Below are 17158 nucleotides of genomic sequence, written 5' to 3'. Positions count from 1 at the left end.
TTGAAGATAAATCATTTTTTCTTAGGGTACAATATGATGATTCTCCGCAATTGGACGTGCAGATCACTCAAATAGTGATGGACACGGCTGATATAAAGAATACTGGACTTGGATCGGCGTCTTTCGTAGAGGAGTGTCAATGCCCGTCAGGTAAGTACTATCATACGACTTTGTGCGTTCAAAGTATACATGGAACGCGGTTGTTGTTCAGGATACTCTGGCCTGTCGTGCGAGCAATGCGCACCAGGATACCTGAGACGAGAATCCGGCCCTTGGCTAGGACAGTGTTACAGAGACGAACCACGCATATGTCCACCAGGATACTACGGAGATCCTCCTAGGAACGTCCCTTGCCAGTTGTGTCCCTGTCCGCTCACCAACCCATCCAATCAGTGAGACAACGCCACTTAATAATTCGCTGAAATTGCTATAAATCTAATAAACTAGAATTTATCACGATCGTCATTATCTTGGAACAGGTTTGCGCGCACTTGCATTCTCGGATCGGACGGTCAACCTACCTGCGACTGTCCACCAGGATACGTGGGTCGTAGATGCGAGCAATGTGACGTGGGTTATCAAGGAAACCCGCTCATGCCAGGAGATATGTGCGTCCCAGTGTCTCGCTGCGATCCTGACGGCAGTCTGAGCCTAGTCGCGGACCCCAACACCGGAAGATGTCGATGCAAGGTACTGAGCTTTCGATTTCTCAGTCTAAAAATTCAATGGTCGAACTGAAAATCTATCAGAGAGTAGAAAATTGTTCGTTCGTGTAGTATATGTTTGCATAATTGTTCTGAATGTTGTTTACGCTGCCGTTTAACTCGGAATTATTTCCACTCTGTTTGAAAAGTAAGTACATTTTGGAACAGACGGTAGGGGTAGCGTTGCAACGATCTTAAATGGATGTTGGTGCATATGGTTTAAATAAACTGGTTTGCAGACATACGCGACGGGTCTCACTTGCAATCAATGTAAGGCGAACACCTTCAATCTGGCGTCGAAAAATCAATTCGGTTGCATCAGCTGCTTCTGCATGGGCGTTACCACCCAGTGTTCATCGTCCAACTGGTACAGGAACGACGTGAGTATATTTAGCCTTGCAACCGATATGTTTACTCTTTGCAAGAGTAGTGAGAGGGTCCTCGTATAACTTCACAGATCCGGGTTGTCTTCACCAACTCGATCAGAGACTTCTCCCTCATCGAATCCAAGACTCCAGATGCCCAGTCGATCACAGATGGCATTCGCTTAGACTTGGTGAACCGTGAGATTATTTACAACGAATTCCCCAATCGTGGGAACAACGATGTCTATTACTGGCAATTGCCCAGCATTTTCCTGGGCGATCAGATCACCTCTTATGGCGGAAACCTCAAGTACACGGTGCGCTACGTTCCTACGCCAGGTGGCCAGAGTTCAAGGAACAACGCTGCTGACGTCGAGTTGATCAGCGCCAACGACATCAACCTTCTGTACTTCTCTCGAGAATCGCCTGAACCGAACATTCCGCAGACGTTTACGGTTCCCCTGTTGGAACAGTTCTGGCAGCGAAACGACGGAAGACAGGCCGACAGAGAACACTTACTGATGGCTCTAGCTGACATTCGCGCGATCAGGATCAAGGCCACGTACACCACCCACACCGACGAGGCTGCCTTGTCATTTGTTTCGTTGGATACGGCTGACAAGTACAACACAGGAAGGGCCAGAGCAGTAGAAGTCGAGGAATGCAGTTGTCCAGTCGGTTACAAGGGATTATCCTGCGAGGATTGCGACGTTGGCTACACCAGAGCCAGTAAAGGGCTCTATCTAGGTCTCTGCGAACCCTGCGACTGCAACGGTCACTCGAACCAGTGCAATCCTGACACTGGAATATGCGAGAACTGTAACCACCATACTACTGGGGACTCTTGCGAGTTGTGCGAGGCGGGATACAGGGGTGACGCGACTCGTGGAACACCCCAGGATTGTATCTTCACGGAAGAGAGCAGCCCCTGCACTTGCAACGAGGCTGGTGTGCGCAGTCAGGGATGCATCGACGGCCGTTGCGACTGCAAACGGAACGTGGAGGGTATGCAGTGCAACAGATGCCGTCCGTCCACGTTTGGATTGACCGCGAGTAATCCTGACGGGTGTAGCGAATGCTATTGCAGCGGTCTAACCGATCAGTGCCACGAGAGCTCTCTGTACATCCAACAGATACCCGTGTTGTTCTACGGCGACCAACATGGATTCACTTTGACCGACTCTAGAAGGCAGGAGGTAATCGACGACGGTTTCGACTTAAACTTGGCTATGAACGAGATAGGATACCGCTATCCAGACAGCAGAGGACGTAGGCTGTTCTGGTCCTTGCCGCCAGTCTTCACAGGCAACCAAGTGAAGAGCTACGGTGGCAATTTGACCTTAACGCAGCACATCGCCGCGTATCCTGGTGCGCAGAGTTACGAGGATCAAGATATCATCCTCGTTGGAAGCGGGATCACCTTGTTCTGGATGAATCCCAACGACATTCAGCCGAATTTACGTTTGACCTATTCCGTGCCCCTCAGAGAAACGGAATGGAGGCGTTTAACCAGTTCAGGGCCCCAAGTTGCCTCCAGAGTCGACCTCATGACCGTGCTCTCGAACCTAGAGGCCATTCTGGTCCGTGCCACGCACAGCGAACAGATGACTGCCACTTATATCAGCGACATAAGCCTGGACACAGCCGTGGAACATCCAACGGGCAATCCAAGAGCGGTACAAGTGGAAGTTTGTCGTTGTCCCACCGGATACGTTGGAACATCCTGCGAATCCTGCGCTAGGGGCTACTACAGAGACATCAGCGATCAATTTACCAGTTATCTGGGCTCCTGCAATCTGTGCCCTTGCAATAACAGGGAGGACAGTTGCGAGATGATGCAGAATGGTCAAGTGAAGTGTCACTGCTTGCCGGGATATGTAGGCCAAAATTGTCAAGATGACGTTGGTACGTACAAGACGAAGTCCGCGGAACTTCGATCAGACCCACAGTAACAAAGATATTCGAACGGTATACAAAACAGTGAAATAAGGATTGAACGAAAAGGAACTTCGAGTCACGCTATCGTTCCAATACCTTCGTTACTCGTTGTACTTCAGATTAGTTAAAAGCTAGTCAGAGTGAAAGAAAATTCTCGGGAGTAGTGGGAGAAATGAAAATGATTAAACGTAATGTTTCAAGCGTTGCAACGGTTAGGTGACCTGATGGTAAGTTTAAAGCCAATGTCGGGCACGACGAAGCCGAACTCGTGGATCAGGTTCACGTGCAGTTACGAATCCCTGGATCCGTTGCATATATCATTTAAATTGACCTCGATCGATGACAAGCCTCTAACCGCGTTTTTCAATAATGCGCAACCCACCCAAAAAACTGCGAAGGGAGCGTTCAGGAACTGGTACGTTTACGTCCGAGAGGATCCTCTGAACGTGGAGTGTCACGTCCTGAACCAATCCAGGAACGAGTTACTCAAGGTCGTCACGTCGATCACACCAGGTTTGGCGGGCCAAATCAAGAGAGTATCAGTGTTTGTCCGTCCTTGGGAGGCAGAGGCGCACTATACGCTTCATATTCTTTTATTCGCGTCCTGGTTCGGTTGACGTTCATTTTCTCATTTTCAGTCGACTGCTTGACAGTCCTCTCATTCGATATCATTCATTGGTTCAGGAGCTTCTCATCGCATCGGATTTGGTGTAGGATGCTGTATCGGGGCAATCCAAGTCTCTTTCATTCTTCCCACGCATATGTCTTTGTGTCGCGAGATCGTAAAAGCTTCCATCGAGGGTGTACGTATTTTAACATTCATATTATACCTTACAGAAGGTACTACCACGTCAAGACCTACGCCACATCCTGTACCGCCTCCAAGAATCGTCGTTTACATTCGAGAACCAGAGTTCCAGATTGTTGAAACTGGAAGCACAGTCCAGTACCATTGCACCGGAAGATCTGAAGATAACGTAAGTGATGCAGTTAATTAGCGTCTGCACAATTAGATGCGATGTAGAATAAGAAACATATCGTCTTAAACATGTAGGGGTTCCTGCGTGTCACGTGGGAAAAGGAAGGTGGCCAACTGCCTCGAGGCAGAACTATACACGACAATCATGGCTTGTTGATCATACGAGACGTGAAAGTGTCTGACAGCGGTATCTATATTTGCCAAGTCACCGATGGGGTATTCATTGGCTACAAAAACGTCACTCTCACTGTTGGAGGTAAGATGGAAGCAATCTCCACTGATCAGGAACCTACGTTCCAATTTTATTTGTATATGAATTGAAATAACGCCTCGTGTGTTTCACACGGACACAGCCTTTCCGCAAAGCTTGTTGGATATCCCAGGTACAGCTTTAGAATCAAACCATGTTGTACTGCCTGATCACAATTTAACTTCCGCACGAATTCTGACGTTCATTTGCCGTGAAAACAACGTTGTATCTTGTTAACAACTATCTTGTGTCTATTAAAAGGCTCGAGGCAAGAAGCACCGAGGGCGGTCGTCGTGCCACCGTCTATGACCGTGTTGGAAGGCGAATCTGCGGAGTTCAGATGCGAAGCCACAGGAAACCCACCGCCCCAGGTCGAATGGATGCGCGTTTATGGCCCGATGAATCCGGAAGTGATAATGCAGAATGGTGTCTGGAGCTTGCGAGCAGTTTCCAGGAACGATGCCGCCGAGTACAAATGCATAGCCAGAAATAATGTTGGCGTGGACGAAAGAACCGTGATTCTTTATGTCCAAGGTATCGTCGATTAACGATTAACGGATCGCTGATAGACAATACACGCAGAATGATATTTACAAGATTGCCGTCGTATTCACAGAAAACACCAAGCCGTCCGGTTGGTTCAAACCACCCACCATTACCCCATCAGAATGGTTCGGAGCTAGTGGAGAGACGATCGTAATAACCTGCATCCAGCCACAAGCTGTGAACATCACGTGGAGTCGTGAGGGAAGCCTTTCACTGCCTCCTACAGCCAGCCAGTACAATGGAGTATTGACGATTGGGAATCCTACTCGAGAGGATTCTGGTGTTTACGTGTGCGCGACGAGCAGCCAAGTAGGGACGGAGACCAGCAAGACGATCAACGTGACAGTGATGCCTAGAAGAACTCCACCGTCCATCAAGGTGAGGCCTGAAAAGCAGACAGTCCCACAAGGTAGCGTGGCCGAAGTGAGGTGCCTGACAAGCGACGAGTCGGGCCAGGAAGTGAGATGGAGCAAATACCTCGAACGGATGAGCCCCAACGTGCAACAGGTCGGAGATACCCTGAGAATCGTTAATATCCAGATCGCTGACAGGGGTGTCTACATTTGTCGAATTATGGGACCGAGCGGACGTTACGAAGCCAGCGCTATTATCGAGGTTGAACGTGAGTAAACTCATCAAAGTATTCACGTAAGATGCATAAGCTGTTTTTTATTTGACGATACTCACGAGCGATTTCTGGTTCGTTTAAATAGCCAGAGAAGCCCCGCTGGTAGAGATCTATCCTAAAGAAGTCCATCCGGTTACCCTTGGAGGCTCCACCGATCTGCAATGTCGAACAGTCGCCGGAATTCCCACGCCAGAGCTGAAGTGGTCCCACCAAGACGGCAGAGTGTTCCCTCCCAACATTAAACAGCTTCCTGGAGGCGTTTTAAGGCTCTCGAACATCACGTCCAACGACGGCGGCGGTTACGTTTGTTCTGCGGTCAATTCCGTGGGTTCCAACTCCGCGGTGGTTTATATAGAGATCCATTCTGTGCCTGTTATCGTGATCACACCGAGATCGTCGGGTGTTTTGAAGATAAAACCTGGCGACAGTGTTCGATTAATCTGCAGCGCGTCCGGATATCCACAACCTTCAGTCGCCTGGGACAGACACAAGCCGTAAGTTTCCTTTGCAAGGGGAAATGATGGCGTTGAAACGTTAAAAGTCGATGGTAATCGTTTAACTTTGCTTCTCGCAGACCACTCCACAGGGTAATCCCGGAACTTCAAAGCAGTCCGTTGAGCGCTGTGTACGAAATACATTCCGCATCCCCAGATGACGGAGGCTCGTACATTTGCCACGCAAGCAACTCTGCAGGGATCGTCGAGAAACGTATCTACATCAGCGTGGAGGACAACGAGGTCTATCCACCTTGCACAGAGAACTGTCCCGACGACGATGGAGTTAGTTATCCTTGACAAAAGATAAAAGACATACAAGTATGCGACCAGTGGTTATGGAACGCTTAATTATCGTTACAGTCCGACAGAGGTGACGACGTGCCAAAGGATTACTTCAGAATCCCAATTGGCGGCAAGGTGGAGATGCGTTGCCACGTGCAGGCTTCTGACGGGAATCAAATTTATTTGGACTGGAAGAGAACCGACAGGAAGTCCTTACCGGAGGGTAGTACCGTTCACAATGGCGTATTGATCATTCGAGCTGCGGATAAGAACGCCGCTGGGGAGTACGTTTGCTCCGGAGTGGATCAGGCTGGCAATCTTCTCTTCAGAGCTAAATCCCACCTTGATGTTCTGTGTAAGATTTTCAGTGCAGTGAACTTCTTGTCACTTCTTGGAACAAAGATTGAAAGAAAAGTGATTGTACTTATCGACAACCATGGGCATTCTTTCAGCACCACCCAGAATCGAATTGATCCCGCCCAGGCAGACAGTCCGTGCCGGCGAAAACCCGTCGATTGTTTGCAGCACGACCGGAGACCAGCCAATGAGCATCAAATGGGCCGCCATCGGACGTACTCTTCCTTATTCCGTCACGCATGACAACGGAGTCCTCCAATTCCACGGGATCACGTACTCCGATGCAGGGAAGTACGTGTGCAAGGCTACCAACGACGCAGGAACCGCTGAAGCCGTTGCAGAGGTCTTAGTAAACGGTACGATAACACTTTCCTAGGATTCGTACGTGAAACTGTGGATTCGAGCATCCAATGGTTTCCTTGCAGAACGATCTTACGACGATGCAGACGTTAGAGCCGCCCAAAGGGACATTGTTGCCTATGCTGGACGACCTGTACGTTTACACTGTATAACCAGAGAAAGTGCCACCATACACTGGTCCAGACAAGGCCAGTCGTTGCCATCTGGTGCTCGAAAAGTAGAGGGTTACTTGGAACTGCCCAGAGCCAGGCCAGAAGACAGCGGCAGATACGTCTGCCAGATCCAAACTGACCACGGTGTTTCCAGCGACTACATTAATCTGAACGTTTCGCGTAAGTTGAAAGCCACGGCTGTTACGAACCATGCACGGAGTTGTTTCTTTCATCTCTGACTCATCTAACGTGCGCTCACCAACTCTTTTTCTCATCATCCCCAATGGAAATCTCTCGGTAGGATGTGAACCACACATAGAAGATACCGTACTACTACACTCCAGATTGTACCATAGCACGGATCATTTTAAATCGAGTTCACTTCAGTACAGTCTGTTCCTTCCACAAAATCATCATCAACCAAAGTCATGACACGGCGCAGCTCGGGCAGGCTGTGTGCACGTGTTTTTCTTTTACCTGATGGTTATCGCGACGTATTGTTTATTAGTAGTTAAATTTCGCCCGGAATGCGTGCAAACGAACCAAGCGCAGTGCAAGCAAAACGAGTGCATGTGCAACATTCAAGGATGCTTTCTGTTGGATTACGTTTGCGCCATTCGCTACAGCAACGATATGCGCGGCTACATCTACGACAATCGGCGGAACCGCGACAGTCTTCAGCAACAACGCGGTTTGTTCTGAACAAATTATGTGTTCCCGATGTGTGACGTTTGTTGAACAATTAACGCTTCTTCCTTTCCATTCTTTACAACTGTAATTAACACTTTCGTAACCGAGGCCCGTTCGACGATATTCGATCGTTCCGATCCAGAGAAATTTTGTACACGTTTTGTACACATCAAGCTTGTACACGTTGCAAATCGTAAAACGAAGTTACGAAAGTGTCGATCGTTCCGCTGTACCACCTTGTGTCGTTATCTTAATGGTAAACTTTGAGGGAAATAGAAACTGTAGCCAATAATCATTGCAAGGAGATGTGCACATCCTAGCAAGGTAGTTCGAGACATAGTTCTGAGACTTGTCGCGTGTGTTTGTTGCTCCATAGAGTAGCCTGTTCCTCGTTCAACTGATATGCAGCTGTCTATTGTGGTATTTCTCGATGTATTTTAACATCAGTGTCATAGGAGGAAGTAATGGAGAAGGGTTCACGTTTGTACGGCTTGAACGAAATTCTTAATACGTTCGCCTGACAGCGTCACTTGCGTTTTTAGCTACCGACGTGCCAGCTATCAGCGTCGAGGTCTCCCAGGATCCGGTTAACATCGGTGACACCATCGACATACGTTGCGCCTGCTCTGGTACTCACAATCCGCGTTACGACTGGTCCAGACCAAACCATCCAGGTTTGCCAGAGAATGCTCAGGAATACGGGAACATCTTGAGACTGTCGAACGTGGCTGTCAGCGACAGCGGACTCTACAGGTGCACCGCTCACACTCCTGAGGGCATTTTCGAGCAGGATTTCAATCTTGTCGTTCACGGTAAAACTTTGTTTCAACAAATATCTAATATCTTTAAATATACGAAATGAATTCGCTTAAAGCAATTATCAGAAACAGACTAAAATTGACAAAAAATAATTAATGGAAGTTTCGTTTGATTTGTGCTTGCGATACTTTGTCCCAACGTGAGTATGCGATAGCTGCAACATTCAAGTGTAAGGGTTCAACAATCGAGGATTCTAATTCCAGGTGGAACCAACGATGCACCAGCAATCGAGACCAAGCACGCTCCCTATGGATCCAGCTTAGAGATGGACTGTCGTCCAAGCATCTATCCGCCCATGAAGTTTCATTGGAGCAAACTGGGTGGCCTTCTGCCGCACGATGCGCAGACTTTCGAGGTACGAGCTACTCGTAACATTGCTATACGATCAATCTGGAATGGCAGTTGTAATAGTTCTCGACTTACACGCTGTGTTCTTCATCGCAGAGTAAATTGAAATTGATCAACGTCAAAGCTAAGGACGCAGGAACCTACATATGCACTGCAGACAACGGCCAGGAGAGTATAGACATACCGACAGTGCTCGTAGTGACTGGTGTGGTCCCACATTTCAGTCAAGCGCCGCAAAGTTTCATCGCCTTGCCTCCTCTGTCCGACGCCTACTTAAATTTCAACATCGAGATCTCCTTCAAACCGCAGAGCTACGATGGCATTATTTTATATAACGACCAGTTTAACACCGGGACTGGCGACTTCCTCATGTTGTCGCTTATCAGCGGCTGCCCACAATTGAAGTAACTATTGAGCGTTATATCCCTAAGCGACCGTTGTTACTTCAATGACTCCACGAGTGTGTTTACGAAGTCAATTTACTTACTAATGTGTAATTTTGATATTTCAGATACGATCTGGGATCTGGCCCAGCCACTATCCACGCAAAGAAGCACGTGACACTCGGCGAATGGCACACCATAAAGCTTCAACGCAACAGACAGGAAGCAACCATGCTAGTCGATGGTGAACGATTTTACAAAGGCATAGCAACTGGCAAACGACAGGGATTGGACTTAAAATCGCCATTATTCGTCGGCGGTGTACCCAGTGATGTCGTGATCACTAAATACGCAGACATCAATACTGGCTTCGTTGGCTGCATCAGCAGATTGGTGATCAAAGAGAAGGAAGTCGATCTGATGGGCGATCAAACGGACAGCGTTGGAATCACAAACTGCGAGATCTGCGTTGAAAATCCTTGCAACAACGGCGGTGTTTGCCAAGAATACGCTACGAAGGACGGATACACTTGCTTGTGTCGTGCTGGCTATACTGGCAAGCACTGCGACTACATTGGTCAATCATGCTATCCAGGTAGAGTCCTCGTAGCCTAGACTTTTAGACTTTTAAAATGTATGCAAGCTGCTTCAGCTTGTTCTTGAGTCTCCTCAAGTAAAGTAGTGGTAGAAAAAAGCATTTTTTCATTATGTTTGATGGATTTTAGGTGCTTGCGGAGAAGGTAAATGCGTGGACAAGGAAACAGGCTTCGACTGTTATTGCCCTCACGGGAAAACTGGTGCCCGTTGCGAGACTTCAATGAAGATCTACGATCCAGCGTTCCACGATGATAAATCGTTCATAGCACACGATACGCCTAAAGCTCTCAGACGGTAATTATTCAGTGCAACGCATGCGCATGATGAAAAACGTTTAGTCGTTTCTTTATCGTATAAGTATTTCATGTCCCCCTATCTTTTTTTATACTTGCCTGTAGAACGAATAGAAAGTTTCACCTTAGTGTTTAACGTTGAATGATATATAATATACTGTTAATGGATTTTGATGGATGCAAAAAATACCCCTGGAAGATCGTCAGTCGCGCTGAGTAATACGACCCCCGTGACGAAGAGACCCTAATCCTAATTGAAATAATGATTTTCAGGCCGAGAATGAACCCGACCCATAAGTACGATCGATTTCCAGCACGCAACGCACATATTAGACAGCCACGATCAAGACCACATCATCACAATAAGCTGCACCACACGAAACATTAGTCTCATTTTCACTACCAAAACTACTTGATGCACGTATATGATAGAGAAACGAAAAAAAGTCATTTATAATTAATTAACTGTTCATAAACACCGGATAGATGTCTTTGTATAACTGCTATTTATAGTCGTCAGTCAGCCACATACATATATATGTTACACGTGTATTATATATAGTTTTTTTTTTTTTTTTATGAGAATTTTATTTACAATTAGATCTTTCTGCCTCGTAAAGTGTCATAGACGATTACGTTATAGCCTGTATAGTGAGTAGTTCCTTGGAATGAACCTCATGTGGTGCTGTAATACTAGAGTATCAATCAATTATACTTATACATTATACTTATTATATATATATATCAACTCTTTGCGGTTCCAGATTACTTCTCTGGTAGCAAGCTCTCTTTTGATTAAGACGGCTTTCTCGATTCGGTGCCTTACGAACCGTGAAGGGTCTTTTGTACAGCTTCTTGAATTAATACATTCTAATGCATTGCGTTTAGTCATTTTACTGTTTAAAATAAGCGATTAATTAGATCACTGCCAAACGAGAATTGCATTTTATGGTAGTATCGAGAGCTTTTTAAACAAATTACTAGCACTATATATATATATATATATATGTGACTTGTGCGGTAAGCATAAACAGAGATACATAGGTATGCACGCACACACACATAAACACACGCACTTAAAGTCAGGCACGTCTCTTAGAATGTTTGTACTTATTTTTTAAGAGCCTGTTCATTGTATGTGCCGTAAGTGGTGTGTTTTCTAGGGCCAGAATCATCGTTTATATGTATCCGACGGGCTTCGAGTGATAAGTATAGATATATATATCTTGAGATGCAAATAAAAATTGATTTAACAGGATTCTCCAGTCGAATTAAACAAACTGTACCCTCGTTACCTCCAACCTTCGCTAACTACAACCAGAAACGAGGTAAGCTACAAAAACGAGAGAACGTTTATCTAATTCCTTGAACCTCTGACTAACTACAATGTTGTCTCCCATTAACAGGAACCAATCCTTCGCAACTGGTGCCACGATGAAGTAGCCGTTCTAATAAGTCAAATGTTATCGCAGGTTGAAAATCGCATTGAACTTCAATCCTCTGGACGATAATGACGGCATCCTGCTGTACTGCGCTCAGACTGATGAAGGACGCGGTGATTTTATGGCGCTTGTGGTCAAGGACAACCGTGTTGAGTTCAGATACGACATTGGCACCGGTCTGGCGATCATCAGGTCGAATCACATTCTTCAGCCTGGCGTGTGGACGCACGTCTCTGTAAATAGGGACTACAAGGAAGGCAATTTGACCGTGAACGAGGAGCCCACGATAGGGGTGAAGTCTCCAGGCACAGCTCGCACCATGACTCTCAATACTCCTTTGTACATCGGAGGTGTTGATCGCAGGCGAATCACTGTGAACAGCAACACTGGCGTACATAAAACTTTTCGTGGTTGTATCAGCGATGTAAGTTTTCCACGAATTAATCGTACTCGTTCCTTTTGCGACGAAAATATCTTGGTGATAATATTCTGTTTCGCATTCCAGCTTGCAGTGTCCTCGATGAACACAGACATACTCAAATCGGCCATAGATTCAGCGAATATCATCGATTGCAACGTTCTGCAGCCTAATCAAACCAAACTGACCACTGTGATCACGACACCACCGTCGACCACGACTCCCTACGATCCGTGTGCCTCCAGTCCTTGTATCCATGGGATGTGCCAGAGCACAGAGCATCCGTACGATTATTCCTGCACCTGCGAGTACGGATACGTGGGCAGGAACTGTGAGAATATCCTAAAGCAATGCGAACTACTCACCCCCTGCAGAAACGGTGGCACCTGTACGGATCTCCATGGATCCTACAAGTGCGACTGTCGACTGAAGTACAACGGGCAGAACTGCGAGAAAAGTAAGTATGTCGATGAATCAAATCCAAGTCTCATACGTTTTATTACTAAAGCTACGTATTTTTGGTGGAATTTTAGTGGCTGAAATAACGTACGACGTTGCATTCAGAGGGGACGGTTGGCTAGAGCTGGACAGGTCTGTGATGACACACGAAGAGGAACGTGAAGTGCTGGGTTTTGAAATATCAACGAATAAAACCAAAGGCCTGATCATGTGGCATGGCCAGACACCCAACGATCTGAATCCTGATCATTACATGGCGCTTGCTGTGGTCGATGGGTAAAGACAGCATTTTCTAGTTGTCCTGCTTGCTCAAGAAATACTCAGTGATGTGTATTCGTATTTCTGGAATAAGTACTTAGTTTTATATATAATTCCAGGTACGTAGAGTACCAGTATAACTTAGGCACCGGTCCAGTGGTCATTCGTGTCACAGCACAGAAGGTGGACGATGGCGAAAGGCATAGAATAATTTTAAAACGCCAGGGGGGTGATGGTAGCATCGAATTGAACGGAGAGCACATGGAAAGCAGTGCCAGCTATGGAACGCAACAAGATCTCAATGCCAAAGGCAGCGTATACTTAGGAGGAGTACCTGATTACTCAATGACTTACGGAAAGTACCAAGAAGGATTCTCTGGCTGTATCTATACCATGGAGGTGCAAGATTCTGGAGCGATAGACATTGGTGGGAAGGCTCTAAGGGGGAAGAACGTTTCTCCGTGCACCAGGTATCATTTTGCAACTTTTCCCAATTGATATCATTTCAATGTTCCATAAATCTGTAGACATCTGTAATTTATTTGTGGACGACTTATCCCAAAGTTTTACGAGTATTTCAGAGGCACTGAAACGTTGAGTTGCAACATACGTCTCAAAGTTTTAATACAGAAAGATATTATTTAGATCATCGTATAGAGCAAGTGTAACATCATTTTGTAGCATATGTAATGTTAATGTTGCACGCTGCTCAGAGCAAGATGGATCCCCTCATCCTTGGTATTCACGAACGCAGACACGGATATCTTCGACGCGTTCGTTCCGCCACCTCCTGTGAACATAATCCATCCTAAGCCAGCGGCGAATTTAGCCGCTTATTGTATCAGACATTATTCGTTGTTAATTTTACTACAAAATCTGCTCGCTTTCACCATGGATGTTCGAGAGCAGAACATCCTCGTCACAGTATTATGCATAGACACCATAGATGTGATGAAGTATATATTAAGTTAAGTGTTTCTCAACTGAATACGTGTGTTTTCACGAATAACAATGTAACGATGAAGAGACACGTATTTATAATGGTAAATCTTGTAATTAATCCAATTTGTAAATTGTTTAACGCTTCGTTGACGAGGGCAAGGTAAATCGTTGATCTGACATTTTGTATTTCAAAGTCATTCGGTTTTTTAATAACCGGCTTCTATTACTTCTTGTTTTTCTAGCTATTTGTACGACAAACTTCTGACGAGAGGGACACCTTGGAACGTATCATTAAAAAATCCAATCGTTCGGTATCTTGCCGTGATGGAAAAAAGAAAAGTATGATTAACGTTAAGAAGTTCTATTGATAATCGCGAAAGGAAGATATTTTAGATGATATGGAAGATGTTTATTTATGTTCAGGGACGACTATATTATCGACATTGTGGAAAAGTAATCGTGACAAATGGCACGTGAACAGTTTTATATCCGTAGTTGTACAGAGCGGGTCACTGGTAACATTTTATAATGGATCGATTACATTTTATACAGCTCCTTGTTTGTACCAGATAACAACCATTGATTTTCTGTTCGCTGCTCTTTGGTTTCCATATATTTCTCATCTAATTGACTGCCATATTCAGAAAGTGAACGCTGGTGTTTCCCACTGAAAATGGATACAATAATCTTATAATAAGTTTCCCACTGCCATTGTCTGATTCGTTAACTGCTTCCATAGAGTTTTTCTAATCCGTAGCATAAAAATACACATTTTAAATAAGCAGAAAGACTTAAGAAGAACCTTTCGTGTCGAGATTAGGTCTTTTCTCTCAACATACCTTACTTGGATCAATGCTCTTGATCGTTTTCTTTAACCACAATTCCGATTTATGTGATACTGAACCAGAGGAAGTTACTTACCAAGTATTTGCAGTTAAAACACGGTGCTAGTAAGATGTGTTTTGATAGTTCTAAGAAAAATTTGCATTCGAATGAAAAAGTGTGTGTAAATAATTGCAGTTAGTCTCTTGAATCTTGGCGTTTTCTTACATCCTATGCGACCACTATTTATCACACCCAAACATTGCATTATCATTGATGATTCTGATAATGGAAGGAATTAATTGTACGGAATACAGTTGAGGAGAAATAGGGATAATTAAGCGAGTACTACTCCTTCAGGACACTGTTATTTATTTAACAACGATACATCGTAGTTTCTTCGCTTTCCTTCTCAATTTGATGTATCTGCCTGGTTGAATTGTCAATTAACAAACAAGGAAAATATCATTCGTAGGCATTTACTAGATTTATATTATGAACAAAATGCGACAACGTAATCCTGGTGTGACTCGAGTTCGATGCACAATAGTAAAAACTCGATGCTGTTTTACGTTCCTTTAGGCAATCGTGCATAATTTTCTTCCAAATCCTACCAGGCTAAATGCGTTCTTCAGGTCTCGAGTTATCGAGCCAATGTTATTCATATACACCGCAGGACATTGTAAATGATCATGTGTACAGAAGGTAACTGAATTGTAAGTACATTTTACTCGAATCTCTAACACATTCTTCTATTGCCCAACATCGAACAAATGCTTTCTGAATGTCGATGCAAGTGTTAGCCGCTACATTATACACATATTTACTATTATACATCTCGCGTATATTATATAAAATATATACAAATACGTAAATAAGCGTAAATATAAAAAGAAGTGTATAATCCATCAACTGAAAGTATCCACCGTAACATGAAAGTGTAGTCTATTGTTATATAAATAATTCTTTAAAATGAAATGAGACAATAAATATAATTTTGTTAAGAACATCCTTCTTAATCATTTATATAGTTCGTCGCTGTGCATTAAAAAAAAAACAAAAAGGAAAGAAACGTTAATAAAAAAATAATCCTTATGTTACATTAGACCTGAGAAATTGGCAGAAAAGCAGAGTGTTGTCCTTCAAACACACACCGGCTGCTATAAGTTCAGTTTATAGCCAGATATGAAAGGCAGTCCTGTACCAACTTCTTTCTGGTAATCCACGTAATCTTGCCCGAAGAAGTTCAGCAGCGTGATTTCTTCGTTTAAAATGCGATCGTGAAAGAAATTCCAAGATATCAGAGTGTACGCCAGTGCGCAAAACGGATTCTGAAGAATCAACTGCAACGATCAAGTTAATTTACAAACGTTACGCTTCCACATAACATCGATAAAGTACAGTTTAGCATTAAAAATGATCACCTGTGTCCCCACGGACCAATAAAACCAGCCCACGTAACTGGGATGCCTGCAAATTTTGTAAACCCCATGGGTGACAAGCTCGTGATTCTCCATCTTCTCGCTCTGCACGATGTGATTGAAGTTATGCTTGGCAGTGAACATCGCCAGCTTCCTTAGGAGCTCTCCGCAGATGCAGAGCGTCAATCCAAAGTACGATACGAACGACGGTTCCTTCATCATTGGGAAGTAGTACCTTTCCAGCATGAACTCTATCCAACTAGAGCACGCCGCCACGCCGTAGGCTACGCTGTGGTTTAGGATGAAGCTATCGATGCAAAGGGTGGAGGGATTTATCCAAGCTATGCTCAGAAACTCCGTGTAATGAAACGTTGCCAGTACTGTGATGTATACGCCGAACATCTGCCAGGAAAGTGGCGCGGTCAGGGAAATTGTGGCTCCGATACCAAAAGCGTATCCCAAGAAAGCCGCCCTGAGAGCAACCTGTTACATAGACGAATCGTTTCTTAATAATTATTGTAAATAATTAAGTAGAATAAAGTTTTTAAAATACCTGATAGGAGAAGCCGCGAAAGGCAATAAGTAATGGTACATTTAAGATTGCATACTGGAGCAGGTGCGTCAACCAAATAGCGTTTACGTAAACCTCGGGAACGTTAATTTTAAGCCGCGAAAGTACCTCTGGTAGAACAGCGATCGACGAACCGAGGATGAAACAAAAAATGCTAAGTTTCCCATAATAGCAGAGCATTTTCAAAACAACACTTAGACTTCGTCTCGTATTAATAATTCGCTATTAAACCTCGATTATAGGTTACATCATAACCTCACTTAATACAATACCGTGTGGATCTAATCGAATTAACCATGATTCTCCACAAGTTTCAACATTCTCGCCTCTTTTGCATTAAAAGATTCCGCGAGCTTCGTTCCTCGTTATCTTCTCATGGATTAGGTATCGTTTCAAGCGGTTGGAAAAGTTAAATCGCATCTTTTCCAGCCAATCGTGTATTCGTAGCTGGTTAAATTATAATTATTAACGAATGCTATCTTTCTTAAACAAGGCTGTAACGTACAGTGTATAATTGCATGACAATTCTATTACAGCGGAAACAGTCGAAAGTGTATATATTTAACGCGTAGTAGAATATATTTCAATAAAATATCTCCTAACCATTTTAAATTTGGCGCTCGAATTTAGTACCACT

General features: G+C 44.5%; 2 protein-coding genes across 2 annotated transcripts in view; one reads left to right on the top strand and one right to left on the bottom strand.

The window, feature by feature from the left end:
- Positions 1-13983, top strand: part of Trol (terribly reduced optic lobes) — a 103566-nt gene extending 89583 nt beyond the window's left edge. Inside the window, 26 exon segments of the mRNA XM_076900671.1 lie at positions 26-150; positions 212-392; positions 480-690; positions 944-1084; positions 1162-2974; positions 3224-3520; positions 3845-3984; positions 4062-4242; positions 4498-4770; positions 4853-5404; positions 5496-5904; positions 5985-6189; positions 6268-6544; positions 6642-6902; positions 6972-7238; positions 7567-7749; positions 8291-8560; positions 8771-8922; positions 9012-9319; positions 9427-9893; positions 10024-10189; positions 11661-12054; positions 12136-12505; positions 12582-12783; positions 12885-13235; positions 13479-13983. Of these exon segments, the coding sequence (XP_076756786.1) occupies positions 26-150; positions 212-392; positions 480-690; positions 944-1084; positions 1162-2974; positions 3224-3520; positions 3845-3984; positions 4062-4242; positions 4498-4770; positions 4853-5404; positions 5496-5904; positions 5985-6189; positions 6268-6544; positions 6642-6902; positions 6972-7238; positions 7567-7749; positions 8291-8560; positions 8771-8922; positions 9012-9319; positions 9427-9893; positions 10024-10189; positions 11661-12054; positions 12136-12505; positions 12582-12783; positions 12885-13235; positions 13479-13737 (8455 nt within the window). The 3' untranslated portion in view covers positions 13738-13983.
- Positions 13984-14888: 905 nt separating this feature from the next.
- Ste14 (isoprenylcysteine carboxylmethyltransferase ste14) lies at positions 14889-16787 on the bottom strand. Its single transcript, XM_076900977.1, has 3 exons — positions 16504-16787; positions 15954-16433; positions 14889-15872 (listed from the first exon to the last, which is right to left on the bottom strand). The coding sequence occupies exons 1-3, from the start codon at positions 16699-16701 to the stop codon at positions 15690-15692; spliced, it is 861 nt and encodes a 286-aa protein (XP_076757092.1). The 5' UTR covers positions 16702-16787; the 3' UTR covers positions 14889-15689.
- Positions 16788-17158: the final 371 nt, after the last annotated feature.

Source organism: Xylocopa sonorina, chromosome 9, assembly GCF_050948175.1.
Source record: "Xylocopa sonorina isolate GNS202 chromosome 9, iyXylSono1_principal, whole genome shotgun sequence".
Classification (NCBI taxonomy): domain Eukaryota; kingdom Metazoa; phylum Arthropoda; class Insecta; order Hymenoptera; family Apidae; genus Xylocopa; species Xylocopa sonorina.
This window is presented reverse-complemented; position numbering and strand designations above follow the sequence as displayed.

Coding starts and splice junctions, on each gene's coding strand:
- Ste14 (XM_076900977.1), bottom strand. CDS start 16,701: ATGCTCTGCTATTATGGGAAACTTAGCATTTTTTGTTTCATCCTCGGT. Junction 16,434..16,503: donor TTCGCGGCTTCTCCTATCAG/GTATTTTAAAAA, acceptor TCTATGTAACAG/GTTGCTCTCAGGGCGGCTTT. Junction 15,873..15,953: donor ATTGGTCCGTGGGGACACAG/GTGATCATTTTT, acceptor TGATCGTTGCAG/TTGATTCTTCAGAATCCGTT.